The sequence below is a fragment of the Poecilia reticulata genome, linkage group LG21 (genome assembly GCF_000633615.1).
Source record: "Poecilia reticulata strain Guanapo linkage group LG21, Guppy_female_1.0+MT, whole genome shotgun sequence".
NCBI lineage: Eukaryota > Metazoa > Chordata > Actinopteri > Cyprinodontiformes > Poeciliidae > Poecilia > Poecilia reticulata.
The window spans coordinates 25,552,491-25,576,240 of record NC_024351.1 but is presented as its reverse complement, the minus strand read 5'-3'; the positions used below and the strand labels follow the sequence as shown (position 1 = coordinate 25,576,240).

At 40.2% G+C, this 23,750-nt stretch overlaps 2 protein-coding genes across 2 annotated transcripts; both read right to left on the bottom strand.

Annotated features, from left to right (window-relative positions):
- Nucleotides 1-745: 745 nt before the first annotated feature.
- On the bottom strand, nt 746-14,751 carry gpr63 (G protein-coupled receptor 63). Its single transcript, XM_008398585.2, has 2 exons — nt 14,125-14,751; nt 746-5,252 (listed from the first exon to the last, which is right to left on the bottom strand). The coding sequence occupies exon 2, from the start codon at nt 5,056-5,058 to the stop codon at nt 3,928-3,930; it is 1,131 nt and encodes a 376-aa protein (XP_008396807.1). The 5' UTR covers nt 5,059-5,252; nt 14,125-14,751; the 3' UTR covers nt 746-3,927.
- Nucleotides 14,752-18,315: 3,564 nt separating this feature from the next.
- On the bottom strand, nt 18,316-22,748 carry ndufaf4 (NADH:ubiquinone oxidoreductase complex assembly factor 4). The gene is made up of 3 exons (XM_008398587.2): nt 22,544-22,748; nt 22,363-22,466; nt 18,316-19,924 (listed from the first exon to the last, which is right to left on the bottom strand). The coding sequence occupies exons 1-3, from the start codon at nt 22,671-22,673 to the stop codon at nt 19,631-19,633; spliced, it is 528 nt and encodes a 175-aa protein (XP_008396809.1). The 5' UTR covers nt 22,674-22,748; the 3' UTR covers nt 18,316-19,630.
- Nucleotides 22,749-23,750: the final 1,002 nt, after the last annotated feature.

Sequence of the window (23,750 nt, the reverse complement as noted above, 5' to 3'; positions counted from 1 at the left end):
AATACACTTGACTGTGGAGAGAGAAGAAATTTCACGACTTGTTGCACAGGTGGTATCCTATCAGTTGAATTCTCTGTTTCTCTCTAAAAGCCAAACAGAACAAATTTCAGTCACAATGTTAAACAAAAAACATCTGGTCTTTCTGATTCAGATGGCAGAAAGTAGCAATATATAGGGGAGATAAGAGTCTGATTTCATCTGTATGACTCCATTCACTGTCATCATGCCTCCTCTGGAGACATCCACAAGTTCCTGTTGCCTAGTGATGCTCTTCAGTGCTCTGATTAAAGTGAGCTTTAAAGCTCTGGACATGGTCTCTGCTGGCTGCATAATGAGTCCCACAGAGGAAAATTATTAACAGCGCCCATTCTTTCAAATTACAAGTTAGGTGCAAATCAAACTCTGTTCAACAATTGCTGTCTCTTTCAGAAGATCACACCAATCCAATTGATGCTGTGGATTTTACTAAGAGTGTTTCGATAGGTTTTTTATACAGTAAGTATGTTATTTAGAGTTTGTGGTGTGTAGTGTTAGTAGTTTTGCTAGCTTTCGCTGCATGGCTTCGTAACGAGCTCTGACGCACTGAGAAGAGAGACTGCGCGCCGGAATGGCCATTTAGACCATTTAGGCCTATAAGGGTTAAAAAAATTCAGATGCCTAGACTGAATTTTCTAGGCATTCAGGTGCCTAGAATTTGCCTAGAGTTTTTTTTGCAGAAAAACAAGCAAAAAGTCACTGAAGACCGTTTACCAATGTAAGAAATGTCTAGGTCTTTATTACATTCAACAGTACAGTACACCAAAATTGCACATTTTCACCAGATAATAGCAGCATTCTGACTGGCAACAGACTAATTAATAGGCACAATGAAAACATTAAAATACAAATATACATTTTAAATAAGCTGTGGAACTTCAGCATGCTTAAAAAAACAACTCCTCTATTGTACACGCTGTTTCTCCACCATCAACTCATTTTCAATGCAAGGATCAATAAAAAGTCAGCCTCTCCTTTACTTTCCAAACATTACTCTCTCACAGAGTACAAGTCATTCAGTACATTCCTGGTTCAGAAAGTCTTTTTATTTGCTTTTTGGAAAAATCTACTTGTTTAAATGCTGGTCTCCAGAGAAGCCTCTGCTTAACATCTCAATGTGATCAAACTGTCACGAATCACTTGAGGTACTCGAATGTTTTCAGTACCTTGATTATTAAAATTTCTCAAGGCACATTACTTGCCTCAAAGCTTTGTTAAGTTATGTTTTACTATTTAGCGCAGTGTTTTACAGATAAGTGATTATTTTTGTTGCGTAACATTCTCACTTCCAGCTTCCTGTAGCTCCTGTTCAGGTTATGCTAGAAGCATAACCTCCAATTTTCACATTTTTCCAAGGCATCCAAGGGGATTTCACTGATTGATGATAAAGTCTGGCTTTTAGTGTTATCGGGACACCAAAGAGCATCCTGAAAATGACTGGCATGCAGTATGATAGCAGTTTTTTTACCTAGTTGCTGGTTCGGTGAGTAATATAAATATATAAATTTGGGCCAAGGTTGATAACTGATATTAATGCTGCTGTTATGGCAGTATGTGCCAATATTTTATTTTGTCAAATTTTTTTATTCAGTTACTCGCTTAATCGACAGAATAATGGATACAATACTCTAATAGTAAAATTATTGTTTATATTATTGTTTTTAAAGCTTTCTTCTATTTTTGTGTAATTCTAGCTGTGTACATTTGTTTAAGATACCACAGTTCCTGTGCCTGTGGACATATTGTTTAATTTTGGCCAAAGTCTCATAGCTTCTTACATTTCAATGCAACTTTGGTTCAAACATATAATAGACCTGAAACCTGTACATGGACTCAATTTCACTTCTTACTAGAATAAAACCTTTCTAATACAAAAGCAGCCACTGAAGTGTCAAAGTGTCTTTGATTGAAGATGATATTAATGGTTGTTTGATAATTCAAGCTGTGAATAATTTCAAATGCACATTCAGACTCAAAATGCAACCACACTTCCACTTTCACCAACACAGTGAGCTTCAAGATTTAAGACTGGGGGAGATAACAATTTCAATGGGAGATGTAAACTTAATTATAAAACATGCATAAAGATGGAAAGCTGGATATTTCTGAAAACATGGTAGTAGAACCTTAACATCTACTATACTATACCATAACCAGGCACTGCTTAGGACCAGTGCCAATGACAGGTTAGGACCCACTGAAGATCAAAATTTAACAACTGTTAAAACACAGAGTTCCTTCAAATCAAGGCTAAAATCCCAGCAGTGTTGAGTTGCCTTTGTTTAAAATCAATGTAATCATCATCTGACCACCATTAACAGTAAAGTACCTTGCCCAACAACGCAAAGACAGATAGAATAACACACACATCTGGGTAACCGATATTCAGAGCAACTTGAACCGGCGACCCACCGATTTTGTAGACAAAGTCCTAACATTGTCACCACCACTGTGGGTGCATGGGAGGCTTTAAACCACATAAACCACTAAAAGCACACAGTCACATTTAGAGTTTTGTAGTGTGAATAACCTGCTCTTTACCTGGTTGGATATTTTCTTTATCAGACCTGAAGGAAATGACTCAGACCCCCAACTGACTCCCAACAGTGGGGACAGTTGTTCTTCAGCACCAGTTGAGCGACTAACAACATAAAAATAAGATTCTCCAACATTCAAACACCCTGCACTGCAAATCACATCTAAAGCTGGAGTTTTTTTTCTATGTTCCATTTTAGAGTTTGATTGCATTTGTAGAAATGAATGGCAGAAAATTTTATCTCAAAGGACATGTTGGGTCTGAATATCACTTCGTCTGATAACATTCTCCAACTGCAACTACACACAGCCTGTAAACAGCAGGTTCTGATGTGATGGGATTAATTGCAAGCTGCAACTCCTGACGAGGAGTAACTGAAAACTGCAGAATGAGAAGCTTGTTTCAAAAAAGAAACAAGCTTTCTTATTTCCTTTTTGGATGGTGGTGACTGATAGAAGCACAGCATTGTGGGGGCTTTGGTAAATGACCTGTACTTGTCCAGAGGACACTGAAGCACTTCACACTACATTCAGACATTCAACCTTTCACACAGTGGTGATGGCAAGCCACAGTCGCCCTGGCACACTTACAGAAGCTGCCATGCACCACTGAACACCATCAGCAAGCCATCCGGGTGAAGTATCTTAGCCAAGAACTCATCGACAGAAGTGGACAGAGTGGGACTTGAACGGGCAAACCACCGATTGCAGGACAAACTCCTACCATCATCCCCATTTTAGGTTTAGGTGGGGGCTTTAGGTAGCACACCCTACCGGAATCAAAATGTCAAAAATGTTTGAGAAAAAGATTTTAGATTAAATTCATGTTTTCTAGAAAAAAAACATAGAAATGCTGAAAAATGTAAACGACCGACGTTTCCTTTCATCTTGGTGACTGTGTATGTTTCAAAAGGGGGAGGATGTTGACTATGTAGTATTTACTTGACAGTGATGCAGCAAAAGATTATGAGGAGTTTAAAGTAGAAAAGCAATGTAAGTTGTGAGGTCGCTTTTACAGTGTCAAAAGTGTATGGAAATACATATAATATATGAAATATCTGTAAGTATCAGTTAACACCCGTAATAGCAGTATTAACATCAGATATATGTGCATCCATAGATTAAACCCCTGCAGTGTTCTCATATCACACTGCACATGACAATACTCCAAATAGATCTTCTAAGGATGTAGGAGTCTGTCCCTTCAGGAGCTACTCAGCCTCCTGGCTTTTCAAAGAAGTGCTACTTTCAGCCTGAGCTTCTACTGAGAGAAATAAAGAACCAAGCAACCTCAAATGCAAGTTACATGGATTCAAAGTAGGGTTTCTAACAATATTATAAGAGTGGATTTTCCCTTTAAACCACAGAGCGATGCTCTCCACATACGTACACAGCACTGGGCTGGATGCGTCTCTTGGTGTTGCCCGGCAGCTGAGGAAGAAACTTGAAGTATTTAGGCATCAGATCGAGGCAGGCATCTCGGAACTTTTTGATCCTCCAGTAGTAGATGAGAGGGTTCAGGGCAGACTTGAGGTAGCACAACCACAGGAGCCATGTGCTGATTTGGAAAAAGCTGTCTTTGTGGTAAAAGCCAAAACTGAAGGTAGTCACCAGACTGTAGGCAGTAAAGGGTGCCCAACACACTGTAAATACAGAGAAGAGAATGAGGATGGTGGTGAAGGCACGGGTCTTGAAGCTCATGTCTATGTTCATCTGGAAGGGTTTCTGGAGGCTCAGCAGGCCCAGCTTGCTGGCCTGGCTCAGACACATGCTGTCTGGGTGGCTGTGGATGCGAATGGCATTGTGGCGGATGGTGTTCAGGATCCCCATGAATGTGAACAGCATGACCAGAAAAGGTATGAAGAAGAAAACTAGCATGAGGATCAAAACGTAAGCGTGGTATCCTGGGTCAGCGCTGTAACCAAAAACACACTGAGGGGCTCTGGGGGGGATTTGCAGGCGAGGGGAACCTACAGCCAGAGGGGAGGAGAAAACCGAAGAGAGCACCCAGGTGATCACAATGAGCAGCTTGGCTCTCTGTGGGCTGAGCTTGTCTTGTTTCTGGACAATAATCAGAAATCTATCAATGCTTATTATAAGCAAAATAGCTCCACCTTCAATCACAAACAACCAGAAGAGCATGGCAGACACCCGGCAGAAAGTGTTCCCAAAGATCCAGGTGGTGGTCATAACAGTGACTAAAGCGAACGGCATGTTGAGGATGGCCAGCATCATGTCTGCAAACGCCAGGTTGGCCAGGAGGATGTTGATGGCAGAGCGCATGGCGGATCTCTGGTACACCATCAGGCACACCACCACATTTCCTGCAAGGGCCACCAGTAGGATGGTTGCCATGACGAGGCTGAAGAAGACCTGAAGAGGTAGGCCGAGGCCTGGGGCCATTGCTGAGGACTTCCCCGTTGGGGTGACTGGCTGCGGCGCGGACCCAGAGCCCAGGGACGTGTTCGCCACGGGGACGTCCTCCATTAGCACCGTCTCTGATGAGTTAGAACCCCCATGACGCAGTGGAGAAGTGTGTTAATGTCCCACAGTTTTGGAAGGGGTATAGTGGAGTGAAGCCTTCCTTCCCAGAGTGAGTGTGCATCATCATGAGAAATATGGTGCTGGAGATACATATGTTCCTAATAAAGTCATGGTGTCATCTTCACAGCTGTGGAATCCTAGAATTCAAACACAGACAAAACAGAACACATGAATCAGATCATATAAAAAACATTAAAAGCATATTTCAGATTTATTTAAAGAGGGTTTTTTATAGATAATGAGCGTAACTCAGACCTATGGGTCGAGGCTGAAGAAGACCTGAAGAGGTCTTCTTCAGGTCTTGGCCAGGAGGCCAAGGTCTGAGGTAACTCAGACCTATTCTGTTGTTTGCCTATGGGTCTGAGCGTAACTCAGACCCATAGGCAAACAACAGAATTTAAATCCCTGGGTATATGCAGAATTCTGGAATGTTTTTTTCCCAAAAAACTAATTTTTTAAAACTTGATGAACTCTTGGTAAGTTCCCTAGACTCTTGGTGGACCTGTTGTTCTACAGGCAGAACAATAAAGCTTGGCTTATACTTGACACATGTACACAAATGTGTGTACATTTGTGGAATACATTTAAAATATATTTTTGCAGCATCTATGCTCTGTGCAGCTTATCCCCACCAGTATCGTATGAGGTGAGTTTGGGCACTCCGATAGATTTCCATAGAAAGATTGGAATGCAGAAGTCATGCAGCTCCAAATAGTTCCAAACAGCACTAAAACTGAAACAGTTCCAGGACTGATCGTAGCTCATTCTCAGTGTTTCAGGAGTGTTTCTCTGGTAAGTTGGTGAAAATACATTTTGCTTGTGCAGAACTCTACTACTCATCAGTTAGCTCAGACCCATAGGCAACAACATATCAATTCCATCCTAGCATACCTCAACTGGGTCCCTGTGCACTACAAATTTTATTTTAAGAGTTATTTGTTTTCAATATGAAAATTATTTGTTTGCTTGAACAATCTTCCTCCACCATATCCATCAGAGCTGTTTCAGCCTTACTGCCCACCCTGATCCCTAAGTTCAACCAATCGGTTGCTGTTGATAGGCTGAAGTTCAGAGGTGACAGAGCATTTTCTGCTTTTGCTTCAAAGTTACGCAACAAGTTACCCTTTAGTGTGTAGATATTTCCGTTTTCAAATCTATTAAAACTTTTATTCCTTGAATTTTAACACTAATCTTGTCTTGTATGGCATCTTAAGATACACCTGCCATGTACGTTGTATGTGTACATGGCAGGCTGTGTTTTCTTTTGTTTGTTTTTTTTCATATTTCAGCTTTTATGTTAATCACTTTGGCTCAGTGGTTCTTAACCTGGGTTCGATCGAACCCCAGGGGTTCGATGAGTTGGTCTCAGGGGTTCGGCGGAGCCTCTGCCGCGGAGGTAAAGACGCGCCCCGCTTTGTCATCACTTGCTGCAGAGGATCATGTTAGGATCATTGCTGAGCCAATCAGAGCTGCGGAGGAGCCCTGATTGGAGGAGMTCCWCTCTCAGCAGGGATTTGAACTTGTGTCTTGATTTACTTCAGCAAAGCTCAGTTTTTACCAAATTCTGTAGCTTTCTAAATCTGCTCCTTAGTCGCATCTTTTCGGGGTTGCTACTGCCTCTAGTGGCGTGGGGGTGGTAACACAGCTAATATAATTACATTACTAAATCAGAATATACATTTTTCATTCTCTTAAGAATGTAGAGCTAATTAAATGACCTAAACAAAACCTTAAAGTGGTTCCAGTTTCTCTCGATGGCCAACCAGTTGAAACTGTGGCACATTTTAAATACCTTGGCTCGTTTCTGGACAGTCAGCTCAACTTTGCTGAAAACACTGACTATATTTTGAAGAACTGTTCTCAGAGACTCTACCTTTTAGGAAGACCTAGTGATCTTGGGGTGATCTAGACTCTAGTTGGGTCACCACTATGTCTTGAATTTGGGGGGAAAAAATCATATTTATCACTACAGAAGGGTTCAGTGAATGCGCATAAGAAACTGGTGGGTTCGGTACCTAATAAAAGGTGAAGAACCACTGCTTTGGCTATATTAGCAATTTTTTAAATGTGCTGTAGCAATAAAATTTATTCATAATTTAGTAAAGTTGATCATTTTTACATTAAATAATTATTTCAAAATAGCTTATTTTTCACAATCCATCTGCAGTGAACCCACAGTATTCATGGGGATGAACAGCTGAAATGTGAAAATACTTGTACTATAAAAGCTGATGCCTGCATATTTTAGTAGTTCAACTGCCAAATAAATCTCAATGTGGATTAATGTGTATAGTGTAAAACAGTAGCTCAGACTTAGACTTATTTTATTGCTGTAGCACAAAGACACAATAGTGAAACTGGCAATGAAACACATTAAAAATAACATCTGCGGTTTTCCTTAACTCTGTTCTTGTGGGTTCCACCAATGAGCGCCAGGAAAAATTAATTTGAGGTTGGTTGCTTTCCTACTATTTGTAAAGTAGCATTACACTTAGGTATTTGAGTTGGATTTCCTTTTGAATATGTTAGATATGCGCCATGAAAAAATAGGAAAAATGTTCACATTCCACAGAAAGATCAGTGAACTGGTGAATTAGCGAATAATTCCCTGCCAGCATGCCTAGGTGGGCCCCTTGTGGGGGAAAGGAGGGCTGATATATGGGTCTCCTGGTCCCCCCAGTGGTTTCCAAACATTTTCTGCCCCCCCCCCTATGGATTACAAATAGCTCTCTGGTTGAAATACGTATATTTATGTGAGGGGTTAGGGGGTAATCAACTTTTATGGGGGTAAAATGAATGTACAAAGCTGAATTGATTGATAGCCTACGGGCTACTTGATAAGCTTAAGGAGATGTATTGATATTATCTAGTCATCTTTTAGCTAACATTACCTGCATCCAGCAACTTTACTCAACTCAGTCGGTTAGTTTGGGGGAAAAACTGAAAAGTTATTTGTGTTTTGCTGCCATGATACTAACACACCCTATGTGTAGCAGCAGCAGGTCTCCTTCACTGCCGCACAGGCGTAAACGCAGCGCGAGCGTCATAGCGTCATAGCGCCCATGTTGCGTTTGAAGGCGGCTCGGAAAAACAGGTTATCACGTGTTAAAAACGGATTAAACAGTTTTAACTGCTGATGAAAGTGACAGAGGACACAGATATGGGAAGTGTGGAAGTTCCTACTGTATGAAATTGGCATAGGAATAACAGAGAGTTGGCCATTCTAAGGTACAAATCCAGCGCATACAGCGTTCATGTTTTTGTTTTTTTTTTTCATCCAGACGGCTTCCCGGACCCCCCCTGCAATGGCACGACGCCCCCCCTTCAAACAGTTTCACAGTTTGAACCTTTGCTTTAAGGCATTCATCGAAAGGTTTGTTTCAAATCCCTTTTCTCAAAAGTAGCTACAAAGAAAACAAAAGCAGACATAATCTTTACTCCAACAGGTGTTGGGGAACAACACACGTTATTCCATGCGTTGTTCCCCAAACACATGGAATAACAGTGGGAATTAATCCCCACTGAGAGCCAACAGCAGGGCATAATAACTAGCTCTGCTGTGAGAAAAACACATGGAATAACAAAATGTGGAAGCTGTTTAAATGTCTTGTTCTACAAATGTCATCAGAAATGTGTGAGTGTTTCCTGACAGCCACTTTTCCATTGAGCATAAATAAGTCCAGCACTGCCATAAAACCCCTTATCAACAAACAATGGAAGCTCATCTTACAGCCAGGGGTCATTGCAATGGCTAAGCTGCAAATACAGCTGAAAAACAGTCCATTAGTAGATCAAATAACTTCCATGATAACTGAAGCTTTATCATCTCTATGTAGTCTAATGTAGGTCCTGTACAGTCCTGATCACAGGGAAGTTTAATGATGTGTTGTGTTGCTTAGCTGCATGGGATACCTGGACATGTACCGGTCACTGGTCGGTGTGGACCAAAATCTGAATCAAGTTACATTCAAAGTGGTTAGTGGTTTGTTTCTGTGCTTCACTATTTGGTAGCAGACTAAACAGTCAGCTGATTGACATCTTTCTGTGTTTATACTGCAGTAAAACAGCATATTGCATGATTAGGGTGGAACGTTTCTTGGTTCGAAATGTCACAGCTGGGAAGTGAATTTCAACAGGGGAGTTCGGCCTGACAGCTCTGGGCTGTCCGTGTCCGTTAAGCTAATATCTACACATAGGGTTATTTTATGTTGTCTGGGAATGGTTACTGTTGTAGATACAGAAGCTTTGCTGCTCTTATATAGTTGCTCTCAGATCCAATTTTCCTACCAGATAAAGTATTTTTGAATTGATTTAAAGGTACCCCAAAGCACATCTCCCATCACTGATTAAAAATCTTGTGAGGACCAAAATATTTAAGTGTGAAATGTGAGGCCAGGCTGACAGGCGGAGCCTAGATTAAGCTAGGTCATGTTAAACAACCTGTTCCTGAACAGAGCAACAGATCTACAAAAAAAACTTAAGAAAGCTACACTTCATGGGAAAGAAGAGTGGCCTGAAATATCTCCACAGCATGATAGGCAGGAAAAGGTCACATATGCTGAACTGTGGGATGCTGCTGCCAAAAAGGCCTTTGCAAACAACTCAATAATTAGGCAGACTGCTTTCCACACACGGCTTCATTTTAATTTGAAACAGCATTTCACCAAGACTCAGATCTGGTGTGTAAGATAAATGATTTTTATTCTATCTTCACGAGTGTCATCTAAATCAAAGATTGAAAAGAGAACAGCAAACAGACATATTTGACAGTTGCAGCCTTCTGCACCGAACGAAATCCTGAAAATGACCAATATAAGGAAGTGGAGGCAAATGGTTTATGAGTTTGCATAGCATCCATCATGTCTGTCTCTACAAGTGTCACAGACTTTTTAGTCAATGCTATCATGCTATTCTCAGAAGGCCAAGCCTGTGGGAAAGTGTGGTGAACCACAAGCTGTGCAGTGAAAGAGACACTGTCATCCCTCTGATGCAGCAGATCACAAGTTGTCCTGAAATTTGAAGTCATATTTAATAAATCAGAGCATGGCCCCTGATAATGATTATTTAGCAAATAACAACCTTTAAACATGTATTAATCATATTTTTCATTAATCCATCCATCCATCCATCCATCCATCCATCCATCCATCCATCCATCCATCCATCCATCCATTTTCTTCCGCTTATCCGGGGTCGGGTCGCGGGGGCAGCAGCTTCAGAAGGGAGGCCCAGACTTCCCCCTCCTGAGACGCCGGATGGTGGTGGACCAGAATCGCCTCGAAGCCGTACGGAAGTCTTTCTGAATGGCCTCTCCAAACTCCTCCCACGCCCAAATTTTTGCCTCAGCGACCACCCGAGCCGGATGCTGCTTCGCCCGCCGGTACCCATCAGCTGCTTCTGGACTGCCACGGGCCAAAAAGATCCGATAGGACTCCTTCAGCGTGACAGCATCCCTCACCGAAGGCATCCACCAACGGGTTCGAGGGTTGCCGCCGCGACAGGCACCAACAACCTTGGATCGGTATTGGTACCTTGGCCCGGAACATGTTCGAAGTTCTGCCGGAGATGGGAGTTAAAGCTCTGTCTCACAGGGGACTCTGCCAGACGTTCCCAGGAGACCCTCACTACACGTTTGGGCCTGCCAGGWCTGACCGGCTTCCTCCCCCACCACYGTAGCCAACTCACCACCAGGTAGTGGTCGGTGGACAGCTCCACACCTCTCTTCACCGGAGTGTCCAAGACATACGGCCGCAAATCCGATGAAACGATGACAAAATCGATCATCGAACTGCGGTCTAGGGTGTCCTGGTGCCAAGTGCACATATGGACACCCTTATGCTTGAACATGGTGTTCGTGATGGACAATCCGTGACGAGCACAGAAGTCCAACAACAGAACACCACTTGAGTTCAGATCGGGGGGGGGCATTCCTCCCAACCACGCCCCTCACTGTCATTGCCCACGTGAGCGTTGAAGTCCCCCAGTAGAACAAGGGAGTCCCCAGGAGGGGCACTATCCAGTACCCCGTCTAAGGACTCCAAGAAGGATGGGTAATCCGAACTGCTGTTTGGCCCGTAAGCACAAACAACAGTCAGGTGAGCCCATTGGAAGGGGGACCCACGTTTCCTCTTCGGGCTGAGCCTGGCCGGGCTCCGTGGGTAAAAGCCCGGCCACCAGGCGCTTGCCATCGTGCCCCACCTCCAGGCATGGCTCCAGAGTGGGGCCCCGGTGACCCGCGTCCGGGCGAGAGAAAACCAAGTCCAATGTCATCATAGGGGTCTTCAGGCTGCGCTTTGTCTGGTTCCTCACCTAGGACCTGTCTGCCTTGGGTGACCCTACCAGGGGCATAAAACCCCAGACAGCATAGCTACTAGGATCATTGGGACACTCAAACCCCTCCACCACGATAAGGTGGCAGCCCAAGGAAGCTACACCTTCACAAAAACTTAAGGCTCTAAATAAAAACAAGTTTTAATAAGTAACTCTACTTAGAATTCCTCATAAATATGAATTTATTCATGTGTTATTTAAATTATAACTAGAGTTGCTTTAAACTTTTATTTATTTATTTAAATTTTTTTTTTGGGGGGGGGTCATATCCTGGATGGATGAAAACCTATAAATATGTTGGAATTGAATATTTGGGAAGTGTCATAACTTAAACTTAAAGGTCAGCACCAGAGTTTCTTAGAAAAGTATTCAGATTTTATTTTAAGTTTTAAAAGCTCGACATTGAAGATGATAAGAAATATAGGCATAGCTTTATTCTATTTTACTGTCAGCTCTTGTAGCCCCTCTGCTCTCGGCTCCCATACAGAGCTGTCGGCTAGTGGTGACACTCAGCCCCTCCAGTTTCAAACTCTTCTTATTAAAGTAAGAGTTAGAGAGCTAAATATAATTGAAATATTGTCTACCTTCGACAGAAAAAGGAGCAATGAAAGCAATGTAGCAGTTTAGCTAGCTTTGATTTCCAAGGCTTTAATGTGGCAGTTTATCATGATTCAGCCAAAGTAGTGAAATAACAAACTGCAGTCTGATTTTTATTGTTAACGTGTTTCTTCCTATTGAGCAGTGAAAGTAAATAAAACGTGTTACACATCTTTTGCTTTAAGTATTTACTTACTGTAGGGGTTTTTGTTTGTGCTGCAGAGCCACAGCTAACAGCTAACAGCTAGCTCCTCACTTCACGGGCTCTAATGGAGCCTGTGTCGTTGTGTCGTTGAACTACTACTATTAGAACAATGGTGCTAACTATTGTTAGAATAGTGGGGGGAACCTCAAAATTAATTCTTATTTTTTTCTTAGATGAATGACAGATTTACTTTGTTTCTATTGCCTTTTTTACATTGATATTCTTTAAATACAAGAGTTTCTTTTAGAGATGTGCCGATCAGGTTTTTTCCTGCCGATACCGATCACCCATGAGGGCTGATAACCGATACCGATCACATAATTATTATTATTTTTTTTTTAATCATAAATACTACTGGTTACATTATGTGGAAAAAGGAACCATGAATTCACCTTAATTTAGACAAAAACTTGTTTTTAATAACTTTCTCCAAGAAGAAAACTAAACAAAACAGGCATTGTGCAAATTGTCCTGCTATCAATAATACTATCTTTAACAGACTGATAACATATGGAGGCTCTGAAGAGGCTAAATAATGCAAAGAGCCAAAATAAAACCTCTCAACATTGCCAAAAAAATTAAAATATAAAACTTAACATTCAAAGGCAAATACAGGATCCATTACAATAAACAATCCAGAGTTACTGAATGAAAACTTCCTGGTAGCATGGCGGCTAGCTGACTACTGCTAGTTCTGAGTGGCTGTTTCTAACTGAGTGGAGTAATTATGCAGAGCAGGGAGATTGATTATTTTTTTGAGATTATCTGTCTCATGTTAGGACAGCAAAAGTTTTAATACGTATGTAAAATGTATTTTTTAGGTTAGATGCTGCAGCTTTAAACAGAGGTTTGGTGTGAGAGTCACTACCAGGTGGAGCAGAAGCGGGTTAGGGTAGCGTAGCTACAGCTGCTACGCTACCTGTAGCGTAGCAGCGGTTCAGCAGCGAGAGCAGAACCAGCGTCTTACATCGCAGCTCGAAGACTTAAATAATTTTGCGGGTTATTTGTTTAGCTTTCTGTCCGTCATGCTAATCTGGGTGAGTGTTTGTAGCTGTGCTCTGCTTTACCTGCTATCTGATCCTCCGTATGTCTTTTTACTGCAGTGAGCCTCGATGTAGCCAAACTCTATCAAGTATGGCATTGTTTTTATGTCGTATTAGCTTTGTTGTGTTGATGCATTTTGACCTGCTTCAATTTTCCGCCGCAACACGCAAACTTTCCCATTCACTCAGTGCGTTATAGTTCCACATCGCTTAGGATTTGTTGCTGCGCGTTTGTGCAGATTGAAGGAAAGAGGAGACCAGCTGCACAGGCAGGCTGAGAAATGAGATGCAGGTGATCGGTATCGGCAACGAGCCAATGATCGCCGATCACCGATCATGCACTTTTTCACGAAAATCGGCCCGATTATGATCGGTGACCGATCGATCGGCACACCTCTAGTTTCTTTCTTTAATGATTTCTGTGGGGGGTACAATTCTAGACTTTTCCAGCATTGGGGGGTACCGGACGTCCCCAACCCCCAGGATTTACGCCTATGGTTAAGTCATTTAACATCATTTGATGTTATATGATGTTAGTATTCATTTGTGAATATTAGAATAATTCACTCTACAGTTGGCCAGAAGCAGCTTCTGTGTTTTAGCAATAAAATGGTTCTGTTTACTTAAAAAAAAACCTTTTTAGAGATTGAGGGGCGGCAGACCCACTCCACAGTGAGCTGACCCTGCTGACCAGGCCTGCTGACAATTCACCTCCATCCAGCAGGGGAGGGTGGCTTGGGAAGCCATAGCAACCAGAGCAGCTTTATTCCACCAAACATAGATGATCTGATCCCGCCACTATTATCTAGTTCAGGTGTTTTTCCAGATGATTACCTGCTGCTGCTTCCTCCCATGGTGGAGCTCAGAAGCGACTCCACGGTGGAAGATCAGCGTCCAAGAGGAGCATCCGAGCGACCAGGCTCTCCGTCCGGCCTCGGTGTGTATGAAGATCCCTCACCAGATGTTGTGCTTCGGTGGATCTCCCCTGGGAATCAACCTGTTTTAGGACAGATTTATCAACAGCGCGACAGCCGCTGATGAAACCACCTACACGGATGAAATGTGAGATTCTTCCTGGCGTTTCGACGAGGCTTTATTTCCACCAGCACCGTTTTTCCTTGTTTTCAAAGAGCAATCCAGAGTTTTTCACCGTGTTCGATTATCCAGATGTTCTCTGAAGCTAAAAGCTGTTAGCAGCTTCGGCTGTTCGGAGTCGACTCTTCCAAAACTACTCTTCACTGAGGAAAGAGCTGCGGAGCCGGTCACACACAACCACCTCCTGCCTGGGCTTTCAAAATAAAAGTCCGCTCATCATTTCTACCCGCCGCGGCTTAAAGAAGATTTAATCCCGGCTGCTCTGTTTCACATTCATCAGCCTTTTATATTGTGACTTTCAACAAGTTAACTCATGGCTAACTGACCCATAAACACTCATTTAAAGAGACAGTTTTATGTATTTTCCAGCTAAGTGCTATTAGCACAATCAAGTAAGTATAATGTTGTTATTACCAATGCGGTAAGACTTTATTTGAAGGGGGGTGAATAAGACTGACATGACACTGTCATAAACATGAATAAGTCTTTATGAATTTATTTATGTCATAAAGTGTCATTTGGTAAATAATGACACTGTTAATACAAAGTTGACATTATTGAAAATGTCTTTGTTATGACAACTTGACATTAAGCAAGAAATTATAACTTGTCATGAATGTAATAACAGGTGAATTTATTGGTTTATATCATGAACATTTCCAGTTACCTCAAGTAAAGTTGACCACACAGGTAACTGGAAATGTTCATGACTCATTAAAGCGATAGATTAATGACAATCAATGACATCTTCATTACTAGTTTACTGTGATACACTTTAACAGAGGAGGATGATGTCACAATTGTAATGGTCTCATGACAACAAAAGGTATGTATAACAAGTGACTTGTTAATGTCTTATAAGGATAACATTTTAAAATTCACCTGTTATGACATTCATGACAAGTTATTATATCTAGCTTAATGTCAAGTTGTCATGACAAAGACATTTTCAATAATGTCAACTTTGTATTAAAAGTGTCATGATTTATTGAATGACGCTTTATGACAGCAGTCATAAATATTCATGAAGAATTATTGATGTTCATGTTTATGACAGTGTCATGTCAGTCTTATTCACTTTCCCCTTCAAATAAAGTGTTACCAAAAAGGCTGCATATGAAAACTAACTGAAATTGAACCTCTGTCATTTTAAGAAGCTCCTGCTCTTTCCTACACTCAGCACTTCATCACAATAATGTTCCTCCATTAAGCCTTTAACAACATTCATTGGTGTTTGAATGAGAAATAGTGACGAGCTCAACAGACCAGCAGTTCCATCAAGTGTTTGGTTATTGCTGCTGCCACTAGTCTGGAGGAACTGAGTGGGGGCGTGGCGGGGGTAAGGGGGTTGTAATGGGAAAGGGCTGTTCCTTGAGGCATAAACTCGGCTGGAGACTGGAGCTTTGTCCAGGAGGAACTTTGTGGAAACAGGCCTAAATGCTTGTTTTAGCAAGTGTTTAGGCACCATGAATGGTTGCCATAGGAGATTCAAGGATTCCTCAAAGATGCATGGAAGAATCAAAGCAACACTCCAGGGGTGTTTTTGTTGTTTTTCATTGTAGCATGATATAAAGATCAAAAAAGTAAATTTTACACAATATACCACCTTTAAGATTTGGTCGTTGTGGTGAAACTTTATTAGTCTGCGAGTGAAAAATACCTCGACATAAATGAGGCTAGAAAAAAGGTATAAGGACTGGGGAGAATTTGAAAAGGAAATATTCTGATGCTTGGCTTTTTACAGGTACCCAGAAGCGTGAACATACAATTTATACAATTTTAAATTGGTTGACCCCTTCTTATCTTTAGGGTCTTTTGAAACATAAGTATGTATTATTTTACCCAATTATCCTTACAGGAACTTTAAAGGTGGAGAATCATAGGTGGCTATTTCAAGCAGTCATGACAGGTGGGACCCATTCAGGGTGTCCATCCTCATCTGTTGTTGAATTTCTTTCTAGATTAGAGCATGTTGAGGTTTTTGAGATCCTTGAGCCTGCTTCATGTTGTCAACCAGCAAGTAAGATTTTGTTTTTGATTCAACAGCTCAGCAGTAATCAAACCAGGCTGTGTCCAATGATTGTGCTCAGCATTTTGGGGGTGATGATTAATCACAGCTTAGTAAGTTTGGTTGGTTTTACTGCATAAATATTTAACATAAGCTAAATAGCTCATCTTCACCCAAGCAACTTTCAATAACAATATAAAAGAATCCAATTGGAAAGAGTTTTCTTGTCTTATTCTGAAAAACCAGCAGTATTTCCGGAAGCACATGCACACTCTATGTAGCTAGCTTGAAGTTTTTAGTGATCCAAGCTGACTTGGATGAGTGTATTACCCACAACTAATCGCTGCGTTTTGAGTTAAGATGCGGAATTATGGCGATGTTTTGCTGGTTTTCTTGGTCTTTATTGAAAATTCAAAGACAGGGTCAGCAGAAAAAAGAAATAAAAATATTTTTTTACATTTAGTTAAAAATTAAAAATTAACTGTGAGAAAAGTCAAAGTGTAAGAAATGCAAGATGACTTTCAAATCTTAAACCATTAACATATTAGCACAAAGATTGAACTTTGTGATGTTGTAACGTTAAGCACTCTTAAATAAAATTATTTCACTTCAAAAATGGAGGCGATTATTATGGAGGACCAAAACTGACATAAGAAATAAAAGCATAAATATATATTTAGCTTTTCCTTAGACATGAGTTTCCGTGATGTATATATTTTCTTTATCATTTCCCCTAAACATGCGTTTTTGTCAAGAAAAGTACATATTTTGTTTGGTCTTTTCTTTATACAAGCCCTCCTTTTGTCATTGCCTCCTGCATCSTTATGTTAATGAGCAGAGCTGCCTTATAAGTCCAGCTGCTCTGCTATCAGGTCCAGTCGCTCAGCGCCATCTTTACAGGCCACAATCCAAAACAAACTTTATCCCGGTGGTTGTGTGGGACCGACTGCAGTGAAGTTAGTTTCGAGTTGGATATTGGAGCAAGCAGCGTTTAGCTTAAGGTTGATCCGATTTATGAACTCTAATTTCGGCCAGCCGTTCTCCAGCTCCCTCCTCAGCACTTGGAGGTTCACTTCGGGAGCGTGTCTCATGGAAAAGCATGAATTACCACTTTTTTGTATCAATTGGTCACATTTGACAGGATTGTTTGGTTCGAACATTTGTTGACAGTCGCTTGCACGGCGGATATTGGAATATCCAATATCCAACTCGAAACTAACTTTACTCAGTAACACAATAAAACCACCGAGATAAACGTTTGTTTTGATCTGTGGCCTGTAAAGATGGCGCTGAGCGACTGTAAAGTCGCTGAGCGTCCAGTGAGTCGCTCAGCGGTCTCATTGGTCCAGTGAGACCAGTGAGACCGTCTCACTGGTCTGCGTCAGACCAGTGCTGACTGGTCTGACGTTGTGGTCTCACTGCGTCAGACCACAACGTCTGACGCAGTGACGTTGGTTCCAAAGCTCTATTGGCCAATAGCAGAGGAGCTGGACATAAAAGGCAGCTCTCCTCATTAACATAACGATGCACACGGAAAAGTAAAACCAGGAGAGGCAATGACAAAAGGAGGGAAAAGACCAAACAAAATATTTACTTTTCCTGACAAAAACGCATGTTTAGAGGAAATGAAAAAGAAAATATATACATTACTTCACGGAAACTCATGTCTAAGGAAAAGGAAAAACTAAATATGCTTCTATTTCTTACGTCAGTTTTGGTCCTCCATAGATTATTAGAAAGCAGTATTTGGGAATAAAAACTTAGCCAGAGGATTAAATAATTAATATTGTAATTTAACTCTTTATCCCGTTAGAATAGATTTCTAGAACAATATCCAGTTTTGAAAATCTTTCTAAAAATGAAACAAGTTGCAACTGAAAAAATGTGTATTATCTGAAAATCTGTCACAAAATGCACATGAATTGATATTTATGTTTAATTTTCTTTTGTAGAAAGTCATTACAGGAGAAACTTTATTCATCTAAAATTGATACACAAAGAATACAAAAATATGAAAACTCATCTTAATTTTTTGTGGGAGTGGAATAGAAAGGCATTTGGTTCTTATTGTCGTTAAAGATTTCATCATAATTTTTAAACAAATGTTTTCTTCTCAGGCTATAGAGAAAGAAAATGGAAGTCAGAGTTCCTTGTGAATTTCTTGTAATTTTTTTTTGGTCCATCAAGTCAGACATTCATCATTTACTTTAAAAGTGACATTTAATTCCATTTGTCATTTTATTTCTCAAAATGTATCATCAGGCCTTTTTCTCTTCTAACAAAGAGAAAAAGGCCTGATGCTACATTAGCTCCACTTTATATCAAACTTCCTTTACGCCACATAAAAGACGTGTTTTTCCAAGAAACAAATCAAAATGTAATGATGTCTCTTAACCACAGGGAGAATTGCCTTTACGATTGTTAAAATCAATGTTTTTGATGAGTATTTTTTTGTCATCCTGGAAATATAATGTTCACAGAACAAGTTGTCACAAAAGAAAAAAGAAATCAGCTTTCAAGTGTAATGTATTGAAATTGAGCATGTGCAATTACATCACATTTTACTCTGTATTCAACTAGCAAAACATGTTTGAACAGCTAAATATCTCTAACAATGACGTTGGAAAGCAAAAATACTGCACATTTACAATCCATTTCTTGTTGTTRTACTTTTTAACAGACCAAGTGCCAAAAGAGTGAACAGTCCCACCATTTTGGATATCAAAGTTGCGACACAATGGCCTTCTGTCCCAATTCTCTACATTTTAAACACTTATGATTGAGGACACACTTCATAGAGGGGCGTGTGGCCACTGTCAGCATTGGTATAGTTCAAGCACAGCAGCAGGTTGACCTGAACAGAAGGAGGCCCTAAACAACAAAAAGAAATAAATAGATCTACTCATTTAGTCATTAGCATAACTTGCAAATAAATCTAATTCTACTTCTTTTGAGTTGAATTTCAAAATGAATGCACAAAGGTACTTTGTCATTTATGATTTGTAAATAGAAATAAAAATCTGTAGGTCTGCACTGTAAAAAAAACACTTAGTTTTGAACAATCAACAACGTCTTTATGGACTTTTCTTGATCAGATCACTGTGATTAATATCTGTGTTTTTTCATCTATTTATATGAAAAATGTTCTATCATTCCATCTAAACATCACTTAAATCATGGAAAAGCTACATCCTATAACATAGAACAGAAATAAGTGAGGTAAGAGCTTCTCCATTCTTAGGAAGCCTTTATTTGCTCTGAAGTTCTGCTCTTTGGAGGGATGATCTCAACCTGGAAAGGGATAAAGAATTGGAGCACAGATTGTGTGTCTTTTAATTCCAAGCAATATTCCTGAGCAATCTTTTCTGCCGACCAGGTCCGAGGCTGGTGCTGGTGGCTGCCGAGAGCCTTGAGAGCCTCAGCCAGGCTCAGCTTCCCTTTMGGAACATCTGTGAGGTGCGGCAGGCCCAACGCGCCTCCTGGGAAACCGACTCTGAGGGGCCGCCGGGCTGCAGACCCTCTTCCTGAAAACTGTGGGGAAATGACACAGCAGGGCTGCTGTAAACAATTATTTTAGTATTCAAGTAATCTATTGATTATTCTGACGATTAATCAAGCAATCAAATAAAAGATTTGATCAAATAAAATATTGATAACTACTGCCATAAAGTATTAATCAACATTGGCCCAAATTTACATTTGCATTCCTAACAACTGACTTTCCTGCAGTTTAAAAAATGTAATTGTAACAATAAGCTTAAATAAAGCTCAATTTTTAAGTAACCTGAACAAAATGTATGAAAAAATCTGAAATTATTTTAAAAATAATTTACTTGCATTAAAAAGTTTAATACATTAAAATATGATCTGTTCATTATTTCAAATGAATACATTAAAGTCCTGACTATAATTTTTAGCTAGTGCATAATTTTGATGTAGAAAAAAAAGTTTTTATTGTTTTACAAATACCATAAAAATGTGGTGCGTTTGGCACTGAGATCAGATCTGAACACAACTTTTTTATTCCTGCTGCCAGGTTTCTGCATCCAAAGGCCAAACAGATTCATTAGCAATGCAGACATTAGTCAACTTGGATCGATCATCTCTACAACAATTTGCCAAAAATTATTCTTTCAATTTACCTCTGTGCTTTAACTAGGCCATTTTATTACAAGCACACAATGACTTCTGAAGGCTATTTGTTACACTGGATTTTAATTAGGGGTGTCAGGGTAAAGTGGGCTTCATAACCATCCGATTACTTTGTTTAATAAACAGACCTGCTCTAGTTTGTGTTGGTTTATCAACTAGAACACCAATAAAATACATTCCACTCAGTCCTGGTCTAACTTTACGCTTCATAAAAACACGTGAGAATAAAATGAAGTCTAATCTGCTTGCAAGGAAAATGCAGAATAGCTCCTCGCATGATTTTTGGAAGGAAATAAAGATTATGAATAATTATCAGATAAGTCTGCCAACCGATATTGATAATGCTAGTGGGGCAGAAGAAGTTACTCAGCTGTGGAAGAAGCACTATTATGATTTATTCAACTGTGTTAAAAGCTCCCCGTTAAAGATGGGCAACGTTGCACATGATGAAGACGTGAAAGTGTCATGAGACATATGATGGAGTCATGATCCAAAAGAATAATAAGGCTTGTAGTATGGATGAGATCTCTGCAGAGCACTTAAAACTCTCAAGCAAAAAACTTTTTCCTTTGCTTGCCATGTGTTTTAATGGGTTTCTAGTTCATGGTATTTTACCTGATTCACTTTTAGCCGTTATATTAGTTCCAATTTTAAAAGATAAAGCTGGCAAAATAAATAATAGGGATAATTATCGANTCACTTTTAGCCGTTATATTAGTTCCAATTTTAAAAGATAAAGCTGGCAAAATAAATAATAGGGATAATTATCGACCCATAGCTCTAGCCAGTGTTTTATCCAAGGTTCTGGAGAAGATTATACTGAATAAGATTGAGCATTTTCTTCTTACTTCTGAAAACCAATTTGGTTTTAAATCGCTGCATGGCACTGACATGTGTATATTTGCTTTGAAAGAGATTTTAGACTTGTATAATAGACATAACTCCACAATTTTTATGTGCTTCATTGATGCCTCAAAGGCWTTTGATCGGGTTAATCATGACAAGTTATTTCATAAGCTACAAACGAGAGGGGTCCCTGGATCTATTGTCAGAATTTTATCCTTTTGGTACACGCATCAACTGATGTATGTAAGATGTGACACAGCTAATTGTGTGTCAGCCCCCTTTAAAATAAGTAATGGGGTTARACAGGGAAGTATTTTGTCTCCTCTTCTGTTTAATGTATATATGGATGATTTATCAAAGTGGCTGCAGCAATGTGKGACAGGATGTGTTGTAGACAACGGCGTCTAATGTATGYACAAGCCAACATGCTGTTAGCAAGTTTCGGATGTGTTCAGTTAAAGTGGCTCCATTCTGCACCCCACTGCTCACCTGTGGCGACAGTATAAACAAAGTACAGAAGCTCAAGGTGGCCTACAATGACGGAATGAGGATGCTGCTCAGGATGCCAGATGGACTAGTGCTAGTCAGATATTTATCGTGTTGGGGTCTCCACTTTTCATGCTGTGCTGTGATCTCTTATGTGCAGCTTCATGGGGAGGCTTTGTGTCTCTACAAACATTATCTTGTCACCAACAGTCTCAGAGTTCAGTTAGGTGTAAGTCCAGGATGTGGACTCACTGGTGATGTAGCCTTATGGCAACTCAGTGACTTGCTTTTGTGCTTGCTGTATTTAAAAATTTTATTACTGTTTTATTATTTTATTATTGTTTTTCTTTTTTAGATCTTCGCACTATGGACAAATTCTGCGTCTTTAATAAAGTTGATTGATTGATTGATAACTGAAGACAGAACGGAGACATTCTGAAGTCCTTCAGCAGAGACAGACAGAGACATTTAGGGGTCAGTCTGACCTCTGGAGTCGTTTTTCCGCCGACTGTTGGATCCGTGGACTCTACATACACAGACCTGAGATGCTCCAATAACGACTCGTTCTTATTCATCACCGACTCCGAGGCTACAACACAAAGAACAAACCAGTTACCATAGAAACCCGAGCCCACAGTGAGGATGACCAGCAGCTCAGCCTCTCACCCTCAGASCKAACGGCCGTCGCGGTGGTCGCGTGCCGCGGTGCTGACCTCGGCTTCTCTTTGGAGATTTCTCTCAGCGCGCGCTCCTCCACGTTATAGTTTCGGAACATCCGCGCGAGTCGAGCACCCATGATGGTTGTGTCCCAAAACCCTCCTTCTTCTTCTTCTTCTTCTCCTTCTTCTTCTCCTTCTTCTTCTGATTCCTACTCCGCTTCTTCTTCTCCTTTTCTATTATAGCGGATCGCAAGCAACTAAGGTGCATACCGCCACCTACTGTGTGTAGCAGCACTACTTTACATCTAGTAAATTTTATTTTTTAATTTTGTATTCTGAAAATAAATAAATAATGTTTTCCTTAATCTGTAAATATCCACCATGTTTCCTTCATTTCCCAATATTCCTTTAAGATTCCATTCTTGACCTGTCCTTCCAATCATTCTTCTGAATTTCTCCCTTTCATCAATATGTGTTCTACATTTTCTTTCCCTCCACATCCTTCACATTTATCTTTATTTTTCCTCCCTATTAAATATAAAATGTCATTTAAAAAGGTATAGCCTATACTCTTAATCTGATTATTGTTATTTCTTCCCTTCTGTTTCTCTCATTATTTCTAATTAATACTGACTTTTGTATTTTACATCATCTTCTTCCTTTCTTATCATCATTACACCCTTTCCCCATTTTCTATTTCTTTATTCTTAATAAGTGATTTCCCTAACCCTTTCCCAAAAGGAATTGCAATATTCCGTCTGCCTGGAATATTGCTACCTCTAAAGCCCTTTTTGCTGATTTATCTGCCTTTTACACTTTCCTCTGCTGGTATCCAACAGAACCAAATATCAATACCACCCCTATGTAATCTAAAGAAACTGTGCTAAATACTAAATATTTTCTATTATTTCATTATTATCTCCCTGAATACTTTCGACAATTGCTTTGTCTTTCTATGTTATATCCAGAAATCTTAAAATCTGTATGCACAGTGGGGAAAAAAGTATTTAGTCAGCCACCAATTGTGCAAGTTCTCCCATTTAAAAAGAWGAGAGGCCTGTAATTTTCATCATAGATGTACCTCAACTATGAGAAACAAAAGGAGAAAAAAAAATCCAGTAAATCACATTTTCTGATTTTTAAAGAATTTATTGGCAATAAATGGTGGAAAATAAGTATTTGGTCAGCTACAAACAAGCAAGATTTCAGGCTCT

What these genes read in the sequence shown, in the direction of transcription:
- gpr63 (XM_008398585.2), bottom strand. Translation starts at nt 5,058, where the DNA reads ATGGAGGACGTCCCCGTGGCGAACACGTCCCTGGGCTCTGGGTCCGCG.